Genomic DNA, 15,585 nt, shown 5'->3' with positions numbered 1-15,585 from the left:
CACTTGGCCAGGCTGCCTGGTCACTGGAGCGTGGGCCAGGAACCCCAATCTGCACCTACCCCACGTCAGGGGCAGCACCCCAGGATGCATCAACCCCTGCAAGCCCAAGGAGGGGGATATACAAAGTGCCTCCCTCTGGAGGCATCCATAATTTCAGCTCACCCACAGCAAATGGGACGACTCACATAAATAGATACTCACATTTCTGTTTCCTCCCCCTTTGCAATGTCTTTCTTTCCAAAACGAAAATTGCTACCTCAGAGCCAAGCGCTGTGTCAATAAAAGCCATCACAAAAGCGATCGGCTGCCAGAGTCCAGAAAGGGTTAAGGCAGCAGTTGGAGAGGTTTGGGGTGACGTCGTGCTTCTGGATGCCTGAGAAGTCTCTTGAAGGTAGTTCCCCTCTGGTGAGGATGGGAGAGAGCTGAGGTCTGAAATCCGAGATCCCTCGCAGCCCGGAGCTGGTGAGGTCCCAGTAAAAGCTGCCTGCTTTCCCTTCCCGAGCAGTCACACCGCTATACTGGCCCGGGCACTATGGAGCAAGCCCCCTGGACACATGTAGGACTCACTCTCCTCCAGCTCCTGCTCATCTCCTGCTTGCCAAGAGGTACCGTAAGTGAGCGTGTACATTCCCGGCACGGCCGAATGAGTCCCTTTCCTTCAGAGAGGTTCGATCTCATGTGCTGTCATGGGAAGTAGGGACATCTGCAGGGGTGGTAATAACAGAAAGAAGGGGCTCTGCTTTATTTATTTTTTTTCTTGCCAGCATGGAGTGTGTGTGGGGGGAGGTTTGTCCAGGGATGATTTCCAGGCAAACTTAATAGACTTAAAGAGAAACAACTGGCTGCATTTGTTTGCCAATGGCCATCAGGAAAAGGGTATGCAATCACTCTTCTTACTACTGCTTTATTTTCTCAATGCTGAGCTAAGGAAATTATGATAAAAAGAGGCATTTAAGTCTCTGAATTGTAAAGCGTAATTTGTTTAGTTTGGCAAGACGGAGACTTTCCTCTCCAGCCCCAACACCGACAATGAAGGCAAGGGAGGAAAAAAGTGAAGGAAAAAAGAAAACAAAAGCCACACATTGTTTCCGATCTGGGCTTTAGTTCTGCCAATATTATTCTTTCGAAGAGGAAGCCTCGTTAAAGCAGAATGATCTTTTTCATATTCAAGCCTCACCCCAATTTCTGCTGAACCAGCATGTATGGTTTCTTCTTGATAAGGTTAAGCAAAAAGCAGTTACTGTTGAGCGCAGATTTGCTGTTGTTGTTTACACATGGAAGTGGCCGGAGCTGCTGGCAGCATCTCGCTTGTTGGCACTGCCGGCTGCTTCTTCAGGAGCTGCAGCCCTAACGACAGAGAGTTGAGGTGCCCTCACATCACCCACCCTTCAAGCTGCTGCAGACCATGGCGCTCCTGGCAAGGTAAGTGCCTGTTATTGGGGGAGCTGTCAGGTACGCAGGCACTGCAATTGGGATGGCTATCAACCATCTATGTCAAGGATGGTGCTTCAGAGCCTGCCTGACCTGGGGCTGCAGCAGAGGGTCTGCCTCTGCCATGCTCTGCCATTGCCTCGGAGGCTAGGGTGAAGGTGACTGGTGGTGACCAGGGATGTCTGCCCACCAGTGCCTGCAGCCTGACCTCCTGCCAATGTTTCCCCTGGGGCACGAGCACAGAGAGCTTCTCCACACCTCCATTCCACATGCACTGACTTGACCCTGCAGTGGTCTGTTCCTCAGCCCCCTGCCACCTTGCACACTGGCCAGGAGAGGTGGCTCCATGGCACACGCTGGAGTGGCACAGAAATAGTGGCAGAGCAGCCCTAGGCATGGGCTGCAGCTGTCAAAGCAGTGAGGTGGGCAACAGATCTCTCAGATCTGCTGCAAGAGCAGCCTGTCTCAGCCATGGTGAGAAGCTGGTCTGCTGAGTGGGCAGGCACTGGGCTGCTGGTGACAAGGGGAGGCAGGACAACGAAGAGCAAGGAGATGAGGGCTGTGGGGCTTCACGCTTGGGAAGGAGGATGCTGGTTCCCCGACACCAGCTCCTCACACTCCAGGAGCAGTGCGAGAAGGGCCTGTGGGGCACACGGACGAGAGCCAGCCGTCTCTCTCACCCCACCTCCTTCCTAGCTGTGCCTCCCCTGCCCTGCTGCGGGGGAGTGGGCACTTGCCCATAGCTGGCAACAAGAGGAGGGGGCCAGAAGCTCCCCTCCGGCAGCGGTGGGAGAGGCACTCAGAGACAGGGGAGCAATTCAAGAGTGCGGTGGTGGCCTTAGCGTGTCAGGGCAGGTTGGAAAAGAGCATTTTGCCTCCTCCCTACAGATGTATCCAATTTTTATCCCTATTTATCACACCCAGTTGCACAGGGCCTGCCTCAAGAGTTAGGGGCAGGAGTCGGGGAGGTCTGGGAATTGATTTTTGGAATAAACTTGAAGTGCAAGTGACTCATATTTCCTTAAAAATATATGTGTGTTTGTTTCTGCCTATCTAAACCCTTCCCAACCTCTCTTTCCCTCCCCCTCCAGCCTCTGTCTCTGTCTAGAGAAGTGGAGGCCAGATGCACTCAGATGCATCCAGATGCATTCAATCTTAGCAAACGGGTTACTTCAGTTCACATGTTTAGGTTCCTAGCATGGACAAAGCGAAAGAGACTTGCTTTTTACTTTGGAAAAAAGCTGGGGTTACTCACTCTTGTACCCAAGGCCATCTCAAGGGGCTTCCAGGGGTCCCTGAAAGCCTGCTGGTGGCCAGCATTTGGGTCGTCTTTGGCCCAGCAGGAGCCCTCACCACCACAGAGCCCTGCGGGTGTTTCCAAGCAGCATGAGCTCCCTTGGGGACGTGGATGCCCTTCTCTGTCCTGCAAGACCAGGGACGTGGTGCAAATGGGGATGGAGGCCATAGGGCAGGGAGGTAAGATGTCAGTGGGGACAGATGGGGACATCTGCAGTCCTTGGTTAGGGCTGGACTACACACTCCTATAAGGAGTAAAATTTGAGATGGAGGCTCAGGGGTTTTGCTGCTGTCTGAGGACTATTTCTCTCTGGTCAGCATTAACTGCAAGTAAACTGCCAACGTGCTCCAGGTCTCACACCACTACAGCAAGCAAGAACTCAAGACAGGTCTAGCACCACTCCTCCATGTTTATAACACAAGTACATTCTCATGTTATGTAGTCATGAATTTCAATACGGCAGCTGCTTCTTCTCCACAGATTCACAAATATTCTGCCCTATTGCAGAAGCCTGGCTTTGTCCCCTAGACCCCATTAGCAAAGGCTGGGCTCTCTAACTTCACCAATGCTGCCACTAAGTCATTCGTTACCTGTTCCTGTTCCTTGTCTTGCAGCACAAAATCTCTTCCTAATCCCCCTAGTACAACTTTTGTGGCCAGAATAAACTCCTTTATCCCAGAAGGAAATCAAAGTCTGAAGGGTAATGAGGCAGCCTCTGAGTTTTAGCCTTTACCCTGGCTATTTTAGCCTGTCATGGCCCTTCTTCGATGAAGCCAGTGCTGATAATAAAATCACAAATGCCAGCTGACAGAGACAAAACTGAAGAAGGGGAGGCAGACTTCTTCAGGTTGCTTTAGGTGCTAAAAACATCCTGGCTAGTGGCATAGATGGCCGGTGATTTAAATCCAACTATGACAAAAAAGTTACAGTAAAGGTGTTCCTGCTTGGGAACTAGATGTTGGAAACTAGATGAGCATAGAGGTCCCTTCCAACCCAAACCAGTCTATTCTATGGGGAAAGAAGCAAAGTTTTGACTCAGGAGGTGTGGAGTATGGCTATATTTTGCATATTACAGCTTACCTTCAGGGAACAAGGGCTGATGAAATGTAGATAGAAAGGGAACTGGAAATTTCCAATTGGAACAAGCATCTTATTTGAGAGCTAATTGCCAGTCCTCTCTGCAGCAGTGGGTAGACCAGGCAAGAGGAGGGGCTGCAGGACATGCAGTTTATTGAAAGAGGAAAATGGTGGGAACGACACAGCTGGTTAGGCATCACAACTGAGGTGATGTTGGCTGAGGGGTAGTGGGATTACAGAGGCTTAAACATGTAAAAAGACTGAATTGACAGTCCTGTTTTCAGTTAAGACTGGAAACAGAAAACCCAAGAGCTATTTGTGTTAATGCAGTTTTTGCATTAACCCACCGTTACAGTGCTTAGATGGGCAAAGTCTGGATCTCACAAATAGGAACCGCAATTTTTATTTGGCTTTCCCTTTAGACAAAGCAAAACAAGGCAGTGTCGAGAGAGATACAAGCTTTGGAAGTCAGATGGGGAATCCTGTTAAGGACCTGATGGAGACCTCAAGCATAATTTTTTTATTGAACTAACAATTCTTCTCTCCTTGGAGAAGTGTTGGGAGTTTACAGTTTGTTTGTCGTAGCCTAGTTCAGAATAGAAGATTACAAATGTAGAAAGGGCACTACTGCAGGAGCACAATGAAGCAAACCTATGGCCTATCAGGAACACCATCAGGACTATTTATATCTGAACTTCTATCTACTAAACACTATATGACAACAGGAAACCTGGAATAGAGACCCTCCTATTTGAAAACATTACGCAGACTCCAATTCCTGAACCAAAACAGAATGTGTATTCTCCTTTTTTTCTATGTGAAACATGATCTGAATTGTTAAAAAGGCAGAGCTTAAGACAAGTGATCTCATCCCGCAGAACACAGTTGTACATACACTAGACAGGTTTCAATGCTTTTCTTAAAGAGAGTATGCTTTAGTAGTTTAGTCTGCTTTGAACACAATTGTACATTTGGGACTTAAAAAAGACTGTCAAGTTAATGCACATTTATTAAGAGGACAAATGCAGCTTAGCATACTAGATTTACTAGATGATCTTTACGGTCCCTCCAACCCTAACCATTCTATGATTCTATGATTGCCCTCTGTGTTCACCCACTGGCTTTGATTTTTTCAAAATAGAAATCCTTTCTTTTCCCCCCTCCCTACTCTCACTGCTGTGTGAAAGCATGCAGCAATGGCCAGCACATGATGCTCACTGACTCTACAGGAGATGCAGTCTGATTTTTCAACAAAGGTCTGTGACCCGTAAGGTAAACGCAGTGAGTAAAACTAAAACAGGGATGTATTTTATCTCCTCTTTTTACTAGCCCAGCTGCTAAAAAGAGTAACAGGAACATAATTCCTAAAGAGAAACAAGTGTTTTTAGAGACAGCATTATCTCTTTCACCATTTTAACACATATATTAGGAAACCAGGCTTCGTTTTGCACAATAGGCTATCTGAGGCAAAAAGAGATTAAGAATAAAACCTGTACTTTCCTTCATTATTAATGTTTTGGGGTACACTGTTTTCGAAGAGCCCCAATAAAAACCTCTTAAAGGGAACATCTCTCTTCCCTTCCAAGGTCTGTTCCTCTTGGCCTTACTTAAATCAAATGGAGAGTTTTGCTGTTCATCACAGTGGAGCCACAGTTTCACCCAAGATGTTTCTCATTTCCAGCTGACAAGTTCTCTATCTCCTGTGTGCTCAGAGCTGTTCTTGTTGTTGATGTCCACAGGCATCACACCTACGGGGTTGGGCCCAGCTTGCACATCTGTGCAATGACAGTAGAGATGAGGGTGATGAGGCGCTGGCACAGGTTGCCCAGAGAAGCTGTGGCTGCCCCATCCCTGGCAGTGTTCAAGGCCAGGTTGGACGGGGCTTGGAGCAACCTGGGCTAGTGGAAGGTGTCCCTGCCCATGGCAGGGGGTTGGAACTGGATGAGCTTTAAGGTCCCTTCCAACCCAAACCATTTTGTGATCCTGTGATTCTATAAAACAGGAATAAAAATGAGACAGATGTGGGGGGAAAAAAAAAAAGTTACCTGTTTCACCCAGGTTTCACTTCTGTTGGAGCTATTTTTTCTTTCAAATGAGAAAGCTTTATTTCACAATTATTACATGGCCAAACATTCCCTAATAAAAGCCTTAAGAAAGTGCTCCTGCAAACTTAAATGTTCATTTCTTCTGCAGAAGGCAGTAATTGGTTTTGAGCATCACGCTGAAAAAATAAAATGTAATCAAAGAAAAAGGGGCCTGTTCTCCCATGGAACACGAACTGGTTGAATAACCACTTTGCAAAAGTCATCCTCTATGGATGACTTCCAATTTTAGAGATGTATCTGTTTGTATCTGCTCTTATTTAAAATGTGCTCTTAATTCATATGGCAATTTTCAAAGCAATTTAAAATAATATTTCTTGGAGCCTAAGTAGCATTTTACCAATGTGCTGATGGATAAATTGGGGCATGAAACGAGAATTCAACTTTTCAGGGTAACAGAATGGGCTTGTACGATGAGAAGTTCCATCAGTTCAGACCAAGATATGGATGTCTGTATCAAGCACTTTCTTCCGTCTTTCAGGATTTCTGATAAATACATACAGCCAGCAGGGTCCTAAGGTGGTCTCTCTTTTGGAGGACTGTAGAGAACATTTAAGCTGTAAACTTTTCTTCCCTCCTCCCCTCCCCACCAAGGATGGATGGAGATGGCAAACTGGTTTTCTGCTGGATTGGTCATCTGATCCCTCCACATAGCAGCTAATGCCAGCACAAAGATAAGGAGTGGGAATGGGAAGATGGAAAGTCAGGAAGAGAAGGGAGGAAAGCGTCCCATCTCAGCAGCAGCATGGGTTTATATCAGCTTAAAGTGATTGCAGCCTAAAAAAGTCATTCTTCCAAAGAAGTGGAAGATACAAGAATTAATTGGTGTAATTGGTCTTGCTTCAATTCACCTCAGTTCCTAGTCATATCATTTTCCCAGCTCTCAGTCTTTTGGAACAGAAATCCCCTTTCTATCTAGCAAGGTGTCTACGACTGACAAATTTGCCATGGCAAAAGACAAGTTTGCTGAAGTTGCAGTTTTACTCTGATGAGCTGCCTGACCCACCCCTCAGGCAGCAATTCTGCTCGTGAATCACCAAAGTGTTAAGCCAGACCTAGTAAGATAAACCAAAACTGGTTTACTTGAATATCCCATGGTACAAACTGCAGTTGGTTAGAAGCTCACTAATATGTGCATCACACTATTTGTTTCCACAGCCTGAAACCCTTGTTCCCCATAAACAACCTCCCTGAAGATGAAAGCTAATAACTGACTACATTCTCCACCCATGGACTTATATTTCATCCGCACCCCCATCCCACAGGAGTTTCTCTTCCTCTTTCCTTATTTCTTGATTCTTCAAATGCATGAAGAACCTTTTGCTATTATTTTAATTTCCTTTGCAAGGTCAAATTCAGCTTGGCTTTTAGCAGTTCTTCATCCCTGAGCTCTAAGACATAGCTTGATTTGATGATCAGACTTTTTTCCACCCCTGATAGGTCTCCGCTTTTCCTCTGAATGAGAGATTTGACTGGGCTTACTGTATATCTCACAGGATTCATCACTATCCTATCCAGCACACCTTGTATTGAATAGAACCAGTGTTTAAGATGGTCTTATTCTTGCAGCTATTTTTTTTTTTTTATTACTTGGGCATCCTCTTTGAACTCATTGGCATAAGAATAAGTAATATATCTCCAGACTTCAGGATGAGCACTAATGGAGCCTTCACTTACCCTGCAAGGAGACTTTGGGCTTTTCAGACTGGTGCAGTAAAAACTGACCATTTGGAAGGCTGCATTTCCACTCAGTTTCAAACAGTACTTCTGTCAAACCTCCATCATGACCCTTCCAAGTGCTAATAAAAGAATTTCTTGTGTAGTTCTTACAACCTTTTCCGAAGTCCTGCAGTTTGGAACAAGACAGTATTTCAGGTTTAGAGAGGATAGAGATGGCTGAGTCTTACGTGTGCCTAGCCATGCGGGTGATAGTAAAACCAGACACACTTGTGTCAGGGAGATGATGACTACATTGCTAACTGCTCAAGCTCCTCTGCAGAACACCAGGCTGCCCAAGCACAGCTTGGCCAAGGAAGCCAGCATGTTTTGAAAAGGTGAAGCAAAAATAAGTGAAAAGAGGGAATTCTGGGCCAGAGAAAGTAAGGAATGTGTGTGAACCTGGCAAGTCAGATCAGAGCTGGATTTGCTGCAACTTTGTAAAGAAAGTGAGTCACAGTAGAAGCTGAGTAGTCCAGCAGGTTAAAACTATTCACCCTTCAAGCTATTGCAGGACAAGGAGTAATCTCCTTCCACTCCTTCCGTTCAGTGGCTTCTGTGGGTTCATGGTACAGAGGCCGTGGTTCATCACCGACCCTCAGGTTTTCACAGAGAAAGCTCAGGGCCCAGCTGTTAGCAGGGAAGGCTTCCCAAAGTGAGGAGACAAAGCCACAGCTCAGCACCAGGGAGAAGGGGAAGTGGCATCATTACTGTGAGGAACTGCCATTACTGTAACTCAGCCCTCAGACATTGACTGGGAACATTACAGAATTACAGAATGGTTTGGGTTGGAAGGGACATTAAAGCTCATCCAGTTCCAACCTCCTGCCACGGGCAGGGACACCTTCCACTCGACCAGGTTGCTCCAAGCCCTGTCTACCCTGGCCTTGAACACTGCCAGGGATGGGGCAGCCACAGCTTTACCTCTGTGCAACTTGTGCCAGCGCCTCACCACCCTCACAGGGAAGAACTTCTCACTAATATCTCATCTAAATCTCCCCTCTGTCAGTTTAAAGCCATTCCCCCTTGTCCTGTCACATGTTTCTGAGCTTTCACAGTTGGCTTTTCCAGACTGCTCAACGTGTTTGTCGCTGACCAAGATGTTGAGCAGCACCGGTCCCAACTGGTGACCCCAGAGGACATCACTGTCACTGGTCTCCACTTGGACACCAAGCCATTGATGGACGTTCTCTGTTACCATCCACTGAGTGGTCCATCCATCAAATCCGATCCCCTCCTACTGCTTTATAAAATCCATTGCTGACAGCCTTAGCCTCTGAAATGTGCTATAGGGACTAGGGGGTGTCACTAGACACACATGTCTGTGAAAAGCATGAGTGTGTTGCCATCTGAACCTGGAAACACATGAGAATGACCAGCCACCCTGTGTATGCCTCAGTGCTTATCTTTCATCTCACTTGTCCCTCAGACTGGGCTCGAAGCATCAGGTGAAACATTGCTTTTGTGCCCAAGCCAAGCAGGTCTTCCCTCCGACACCGGCCCTGGAGGTTCATGTGCTTTCCCAACACAGCCATTTTTTGCGTCGTTTTTGTGGTCTTGAGCTGCTTCCTTGTGTGCTGTTTATGCCTGGATTTACTGAGCTTTTCTTCCACCCTTAAAATCCCATAAATTAATCCACTGTTTATTTGACTGTCCAGAGACTTGTTTGTTCTTTTCAGCTAAATATTTTGCATGGGTTGTCAAGCAGCTTCTTCCTGCTTCTCCCTAAGAAAGGTCAAGCCACTTTCTGGACTGTGTTTGATGCTAGAAGACAGAGCCACTGCCTGCGAGCCAGACTGCCTGCTTTGGAGGATTATCAAAGTCAGGGCCACAAAGCACCCCACAATTATCTCTGCCACATTTGGCCAAGGCCTGCCTTCTAGAATTCTGCTCTGCCAAAAAATCTCCACTCACTCTTCCCTGCCTCATTCTCTTTTGGTTTAGGGTAATAATGGCCAAGTGTGGGCACAGGGAGCAGGGTTATGCCTCTTCCTCCCTGGAGCCCAGGCTGAGCACAGCAACAAAACCAAACATTTGTTACACACACTAGTGGCTCTGTGCATCTCACTCTTAAATTTCAGAGGGAAAGGATTCCTTTGCCTTTTGTTCAGTAGCCCAGAATTCCCTCTTTTCACTTATTTATGCAAAACAAAAGGGATCCTGCCATTATGAAGGAGGTGCATAGTCTTCACACTAATTTCTTTAAAAAAATAGCTTCAACAAAACTTCAGAATAATTGATTTAATGATTTCTGTGAAGAAAATCTTACAGAGCATCAAATCCACAAATTTCCTTGTCAAGGCCGTATATGTTGCCCAAAAATTGTCAGTAAATCAAAGACAGTCTATCTTTATTGTTTCAGTCGAGGCAAGGGCAAGAAGTGATCAAACAGCATTTCTAGGTGGCAGTAGCTTTATTTTTACAAATCTTTAAGGGCCAAGTTAATTCAACTCACCTACACTACAAATACACCCATTTGTTTCACCAAGTGACATCTGACATATGTGAAGCTGTGTGTACACAAGCTCTACATATGAAAATATATATGCATATCATAGTATCACAGAATGGTCTGGGTTGGAAGGGACCTTAAAGGTCATCCAGTTCCAACCTCCTACCATGGGCAGGGACACCTTCCACTAGCCCAGGTTGCTCCAAGCCCCGTCCAACCTGGCCTTGAACACCGCCAGGGATGGGGCAGCCACAGCTTCTCTGGGCAACCTATGCCAGCGCCTCACCACCCTCACAGGGAAGAGCTTCTTCCTAATATCTCATCCAAACCTCCCCTCTGTCAGGTTAAAGCCATTCCCCCTTGTCCTGTCACTACAGGCCCTTGTCAAAAGCCTCTCCCCAGCTTTCTTCTCAGCCCCTTTAGGCACTGGAAGCTGCTCTAAAGTCTCCCTGGAGCCTTCTCTTCTCCAGGCTGAACAAGCCCAGCTCTCTCAGCCTGTCTCCAGAACAGTGGTGCTCCAGCCCTCAGAGGATCAAAACATCTGTGTGAGAAGGGAGCCATGTACAGGCATGGTTGGACATGCTATACCTTAGATATGTATGGCTTGTTGCAATAACAAGGGAGCCCCATTACTCAGCAGTTAAAACAATAGGAAAAAGGATGTTACCTAATCACAGTGAATAAAAAAAGAAAAAAAAGAAAAAAGGGGAGGAAAGAGGGAAACAGAAGAAAGAGATAGTCTCATTATGTTTCCTTCGTGCCACATCTTTCTAGTCTGCTCTCTCTCTTTTTACCACCACACTCCATGAAAATAGTCATCAGGCCTGTCAGTTGGTGAGGAGACATACTGACAGCACCATGAACTAGTTAGAGCTCACTTTATAGAACTTAGACAGTGCGCTGGTGGAGAAATGGGATCTGCACTTACTGTGACAGTCTGCCTCTGATCCTGTCAATCCATGGCAGATAATGGATCATTTCCTTGTGTTCTCTTCTCTGTTCCCCACTATCAGAGTACACAGTAATCAATGAAAACTGCCCAGGCGCTGAGTGGAATATCATGTGTCGGGAGTGCTGTGAATATGACCAAATAGAGTGCATCTGCCCAGGACAGAAGGAAAGAGTGGGCTACACCATTCCCTGCTGCAGGAATGAGGACAATGAGTGTGACTCCTGCTTAATCCACCCAGGTATGTTTCAGGCCATGCTGCATTTGCACTGAAGCTTTGGCCAAGGCATCAGCATATTAGAGTAGCTGCTTGGTAGGGGAGTGGCAAGGGCAGGCACACATCACTGGGGCATGGGATTGCCCCAGATCTCCCCAGGAGCCTCCTCTGCTACTCCGCTGACAGCAGCAGGACACCTGGCATGGTCCTGTGCAGCAGGTAGTGTCGCCAGAAAAAAACCACCACACTTTCCACTGGCAGTGTTATCCTCTGGGTGTCCTGGGCAGGCTGGGGAGCTGCCAAACAGCAATGCTGCCGCTGGCTTCACACCAGGAGCGTTTTGTAAGTGCTCTGGGATGGTTTGTATGCCCGAAGCAAGAAGGGAGAGACAACCTTTGGCTTGTTTGGCTTGTTCAGCCTGGAGAAGAGAAGGCTCAGGGGACACCTTATAACAGTCTGCCCATGGCAGGGGGTTGGAATTAGGTGATCTTTAAGGTCCAAACTAGTCTATGGCTCTATGACTTGGAAGTCTGTCAAAATGGAAAGGGTGAAGCGAAAGGTGAGCGCAGGAGACAGGACCAGGTTAGAATACATCAGAATCACTTGGGCCCAGCCCATGGTGCCCATGGGCACCAGCAGCCACATTCAGACTTCTGAGAGAGACATTTACAGTTGGAGCAATGAGATTTAGATGTTTGGGCAAGTCAGACTGGGAGTTTGGATCCAAATCTCAGAGTCTGAGCTGCCTAGGGTTTGGAGGTGGAGGTTGGGTGCAGTTCACAGCAGTGAAGCTGTCAGCACCACAGCAGTCATTAATATAACCAGCATTCTCTGTGGACAAGAGGGAGAGGCTGCTCCTCTTCCTGCAGGACAATCCACCTTGGCTGTCGTCTAACACTGTGGCTCTCCTTTCAGGCTGCACCATTTTTGAGAACTGCAAGTCCTGCCGCAATGGCTCCTGGGGAGGGACGCTCGACGACTTCTATATCAAAGGGATCTACTGTGCAGCATGCAGAGCTGGCTGGTACGGAGGGGACTGCATGAGTAAGTGTCCTACATGGGCAGGGAGGCATGGCAGGGGCAGGGAACGGTGGGATAGGACCGGAGCCATGCTGTGCCTTTCCAGTTATCCCTGAATGGTGACTCTTCAAAGGGCACAGACAGGAGAGGACAAGCACAAGCAGGCAGTGAGCGGGTCTACAGGGGGTAGAACTTCTCTCCCAGTGCTCGCAGCACTGGCCTGGGCCCCAAGCCACAGGAGGTTGCAACCCTACTAAACTTCTGGTTTGTTTTGGTTTATTTTAAAACTTTAACTATGGTGACTCTGGAAATCTTCTGTTGTCTGTCTGTCTTGGACATTCTTCAGCATAACTGATTCCCCAGAGGCCTTCGGCAAAGCATAAACATTTACAAGGGCATCAGCTAGATCAAAGAGCTTCTCCTCTGTCCTCCTTCAACCCCTGGGCTGCAGAACCAGCTGCAGGCAAGACTCATTGCTCCCTCCCTCCTTCACACAGCTCCAACACACTCCATGGAAGCTCTGGAAAACAGTGTCTTGCAACTGCTAACAGTGCCATGATGGACCAGGAGTGTTGCAGGCTTTGGTAGCAATATCTGAAGGTTTTGTTCCCAACAGCATAAAAGAACTCCTGGTTGTTGGATTTTGCTAAGCTGTTGGTTCCAATGCTATCTTTCAATAGGGAATTCCATGAACTAACTTGATAGTTTTAGTATTTCTTTTACCAGTTTTCCACCATTTGTATTGATTGTCTCTTTGTTCACCTTTCAGTGAAAGAGATGAAAGCAGAGCTTCCCTTTCCTGCTCTGTTCTGTCCATTTTTCTACATATCTTAACCTAGCCTCCTTTTAGTCACTGATTTTAAAGCAACAATTGAGCCTCCTTTCCCAGCACAGCCCGCGACCATTCAGGAGGTGAAAGCAAACAAAATAAAATCATTGCTTCATACAGAAGAATATGGGGAATCAACATGTTTCAGCAACAGGGCCAACTCAACCTTGGTGCTTCTGGAGTTGATAAACTGAGTCCCTTGCTGTTGACGGTGTGATTTCTGATAGCACTTTAAAGTCCCGTTTGCCCTGGGTCGATGCTAGAGCTTCCCTGGCACTTTTTATAAGAGCAGAGCTGAGAAGGAATCATTAGCTCATCTAATCCCTCCTCTCTCTGCCTGAGCAGGTTGGCTGCCCGCTGTATATTTCAGCCTGTTCTGCTTACTTGTGTTTTAAAGCAAACACACCCTCTCACTGCAGCCTGCTTGGACATTTTTGCAATACTGAAATTTTGAAGAGCTTTGCCTATAGTGCTTTCCTTCCTACTTGCTCTTTTGAGGGAAGCAGTGTGACGCTGAGGGTGTGGTCTGTCTTGTGTGGGTCTGTGGTACTTCAGAGCCAGGTTAGGTTGGGCAGATCTTTTCCACTCTTAAAGAGGAGCACAGGTGGCAGTTGTGACCTCAGCACACTTCTGAGGTCCCCTGTTCTGGCTCTTATGGCTGCCTCACTTTTAGTCTTGGTGGTAGGCTCAGGCATGCAGAGATTGCTGGTCCAGAAAGCAGTCTGTGACCATGCTGGGTGCAGGCCTGAGGGCTCACAGCTATGTGGCTTTTGGTCTGGAGGCTGGCCAGCGAGTAGCCTCTGAAGGACAGCATGCACTGGCTGCTGGAGCAGTGGATCTGCTAACATCACATTTTGGAGAGCAAAGGAAGAGGTATCTCTCTTTGGGACCTGCACATAGGATCACATCTGGAACTTTGCAGCCTGCCCTGGGCACCTGGCCAGGGCAGACTGCCAATAAGTCACAGACTGGTTTGGGTTGGAAGGGACATTAAAGCTCATCCAGTTCCAACCCCCTGCCACAGGCAGGGACACCTTCCACTAGACCAGGTTGCTCCGAGCCCCCTCCAACCTGGCCTTGAACACTGCCAGGGATGGGGCAGCCACAGCTTCTCTGGGCAACCTGTGCCAGCGCCTCACCACCCTCACAGGGAAGAGCTTCTTCCTAATATCTCATCTAAATCTCCCCTCTGTCAGTTTAAAGACATTCCCCCTTGTCCTGTCACTACAGGCCCTTGTAAAAAGCCTCTCTCCAGCTTTCTTGTCGGGCCTTTTAGGCACTGGAAGCTGCCCTAAGGTCTGTGTATGGTCTATCAATCCTGGGAACACAGGGGAACACAACCGCAGAAACTGGGGGATGTAATCTGCCTACTTCACACTCCATTGCAAATGCCAGTGCCTTCTGCTAGCAAGCACACGTCCGGCCGGTGGGACCTGCTCTGACCAAGCCGGTCATTGCACAATCCACACACAAAGCTTTGCCCCGCACCAGGTCGGCGGCTATGGGGAACAGGAATGGATTGCTCCTGCTGGCAGAGCTGTCCTTGCAGGGCTTCCCCAGCTGAAGCTTCTCCCCTAGATTTTACCACCCCCCGCCCAGCGAGGCTCGCCTCTACCTTTGCCCCTGCGCTGAGGGACAGCTACCCGCAGACTGCCACCCTTGCCCGCGTCTGAACGCTTCGGGGCGGCTGCCCAGGGCTCGGGCCGGGGCGGCAGCCCCCGAGCACCCGACGCGGCCCCGGCCGAACCCGCGGCCGCTGGCCGCGGACCGCCGGGGTTTGTCTCCCTCTCGCGGGCCGCGGGAGGTGTTGCCGCGGGGCACCGGACCCAGCCGCGGGCTCTTGCTCCCGGGGCCGGCAAAGACTGCGAGCGGCTCGGGCGGGGTCCGCCGTAACCGAGCGGCACCCCGCCACTCCGTCCTTTCACACCACCCTCAGAAGCCGCCCAGGGCCCTGCCCAGCCCGGCGAGAACTCCCTGCTACCGGTCTCAGCCTCCGCCGCGCCGCCCCTGCCGCTACACCATTTCCCTGGGGCGCTCGGGTGCCGCGGCACCGTCGCCGCTAGGTGTCACCCGGGGGCCCCGGAGGAGGACGAGAGGCCCGAGGCCGCTTCCTGTCAGGGGGTGGGGGAATGGCCGCACCTGTAGGGACGAGGAGATGAGTGCCAGGGGTGCAGTGCCAGCCGCAGTGTAGACTATGGGCAGGATTAATGCCTATTTAACACCGCACAGCTGTGGGGCAGGGAATGGTTACCACAAGGGGAGCAGACCTCTGGCCCTGGAGTGCCCCATCCAGCTCTGTGGGCTGGTGGCACTGCCTCAGCCGCAGGGCAGCAGCCAAGGGGCTGTGCGCAATGGGGAGGGCAGGGTGAGGTTTCTGGACACTGCCAGCAAAAGCGGTTGTGTGCTTGGAGGGCGGTGGTGGGGAATCACAGACTGGTTGAAAGGTTGGGTTGGAAGGGACCTTAAAGCTCATCTAGTTCCAAGCCCCTGCCATG

At 48.9% G+C, this 15,585-nt stretch overlaps 1 protein-coding gene across 3 annotated transcripts in view; it reads left to right on the top strand.

Annotated features, from left to right (window-relative positions):
• The first annotated feature begins 399 nt into the window (after positions 1-399).
• Positions 400-15,585, top strand: part of PAMR1 (peptidase domain containing associated with muscle regeneration 1) — a 51,946-nt gene continuing 36,760 nt past the window's right edge. For 2 of the 3 annotated variants that reach the window (XM_030484607.1, XM_030484609.1), the window contains exons 1-3: positions 400-605; positions 11,089-11,265; positions 12,157-12,285. In XM_030484607.1, the coding sequence (XP_030340467.1) occupies positions 533-605; positions 11,089-11,265; positions 12,157-12,285 (379 nt within the window). In that variant the 5' untranslated portion in view covers positions 400-532. The remainder of the gene's footprint in view (positions 606-11,088; positions 11,266-12,156; positions 12,286-15,585) is intronic. The other variant, XM_030484608.1, reaches the window with a different exon arrangement.

The sequence above is a fragment of the Strigops habroptila genome, chromosome 4 (assembly GCF_004027225.2).
Source record: "Strigops habroptila isolate Jane chromosome 4, bStrHab1.2.pri, whole genome shotgun sequence".
NCBI lineage: Eukaryota > Metazoa > Chordata > Aves > Psittaciformes > Psittacidae > Strigops > Strigops habroptila.
Note: the sequence above shows the minus strand (reverse complement) of the source record. Positions and strands in the feature narration are given on the sequence as shown.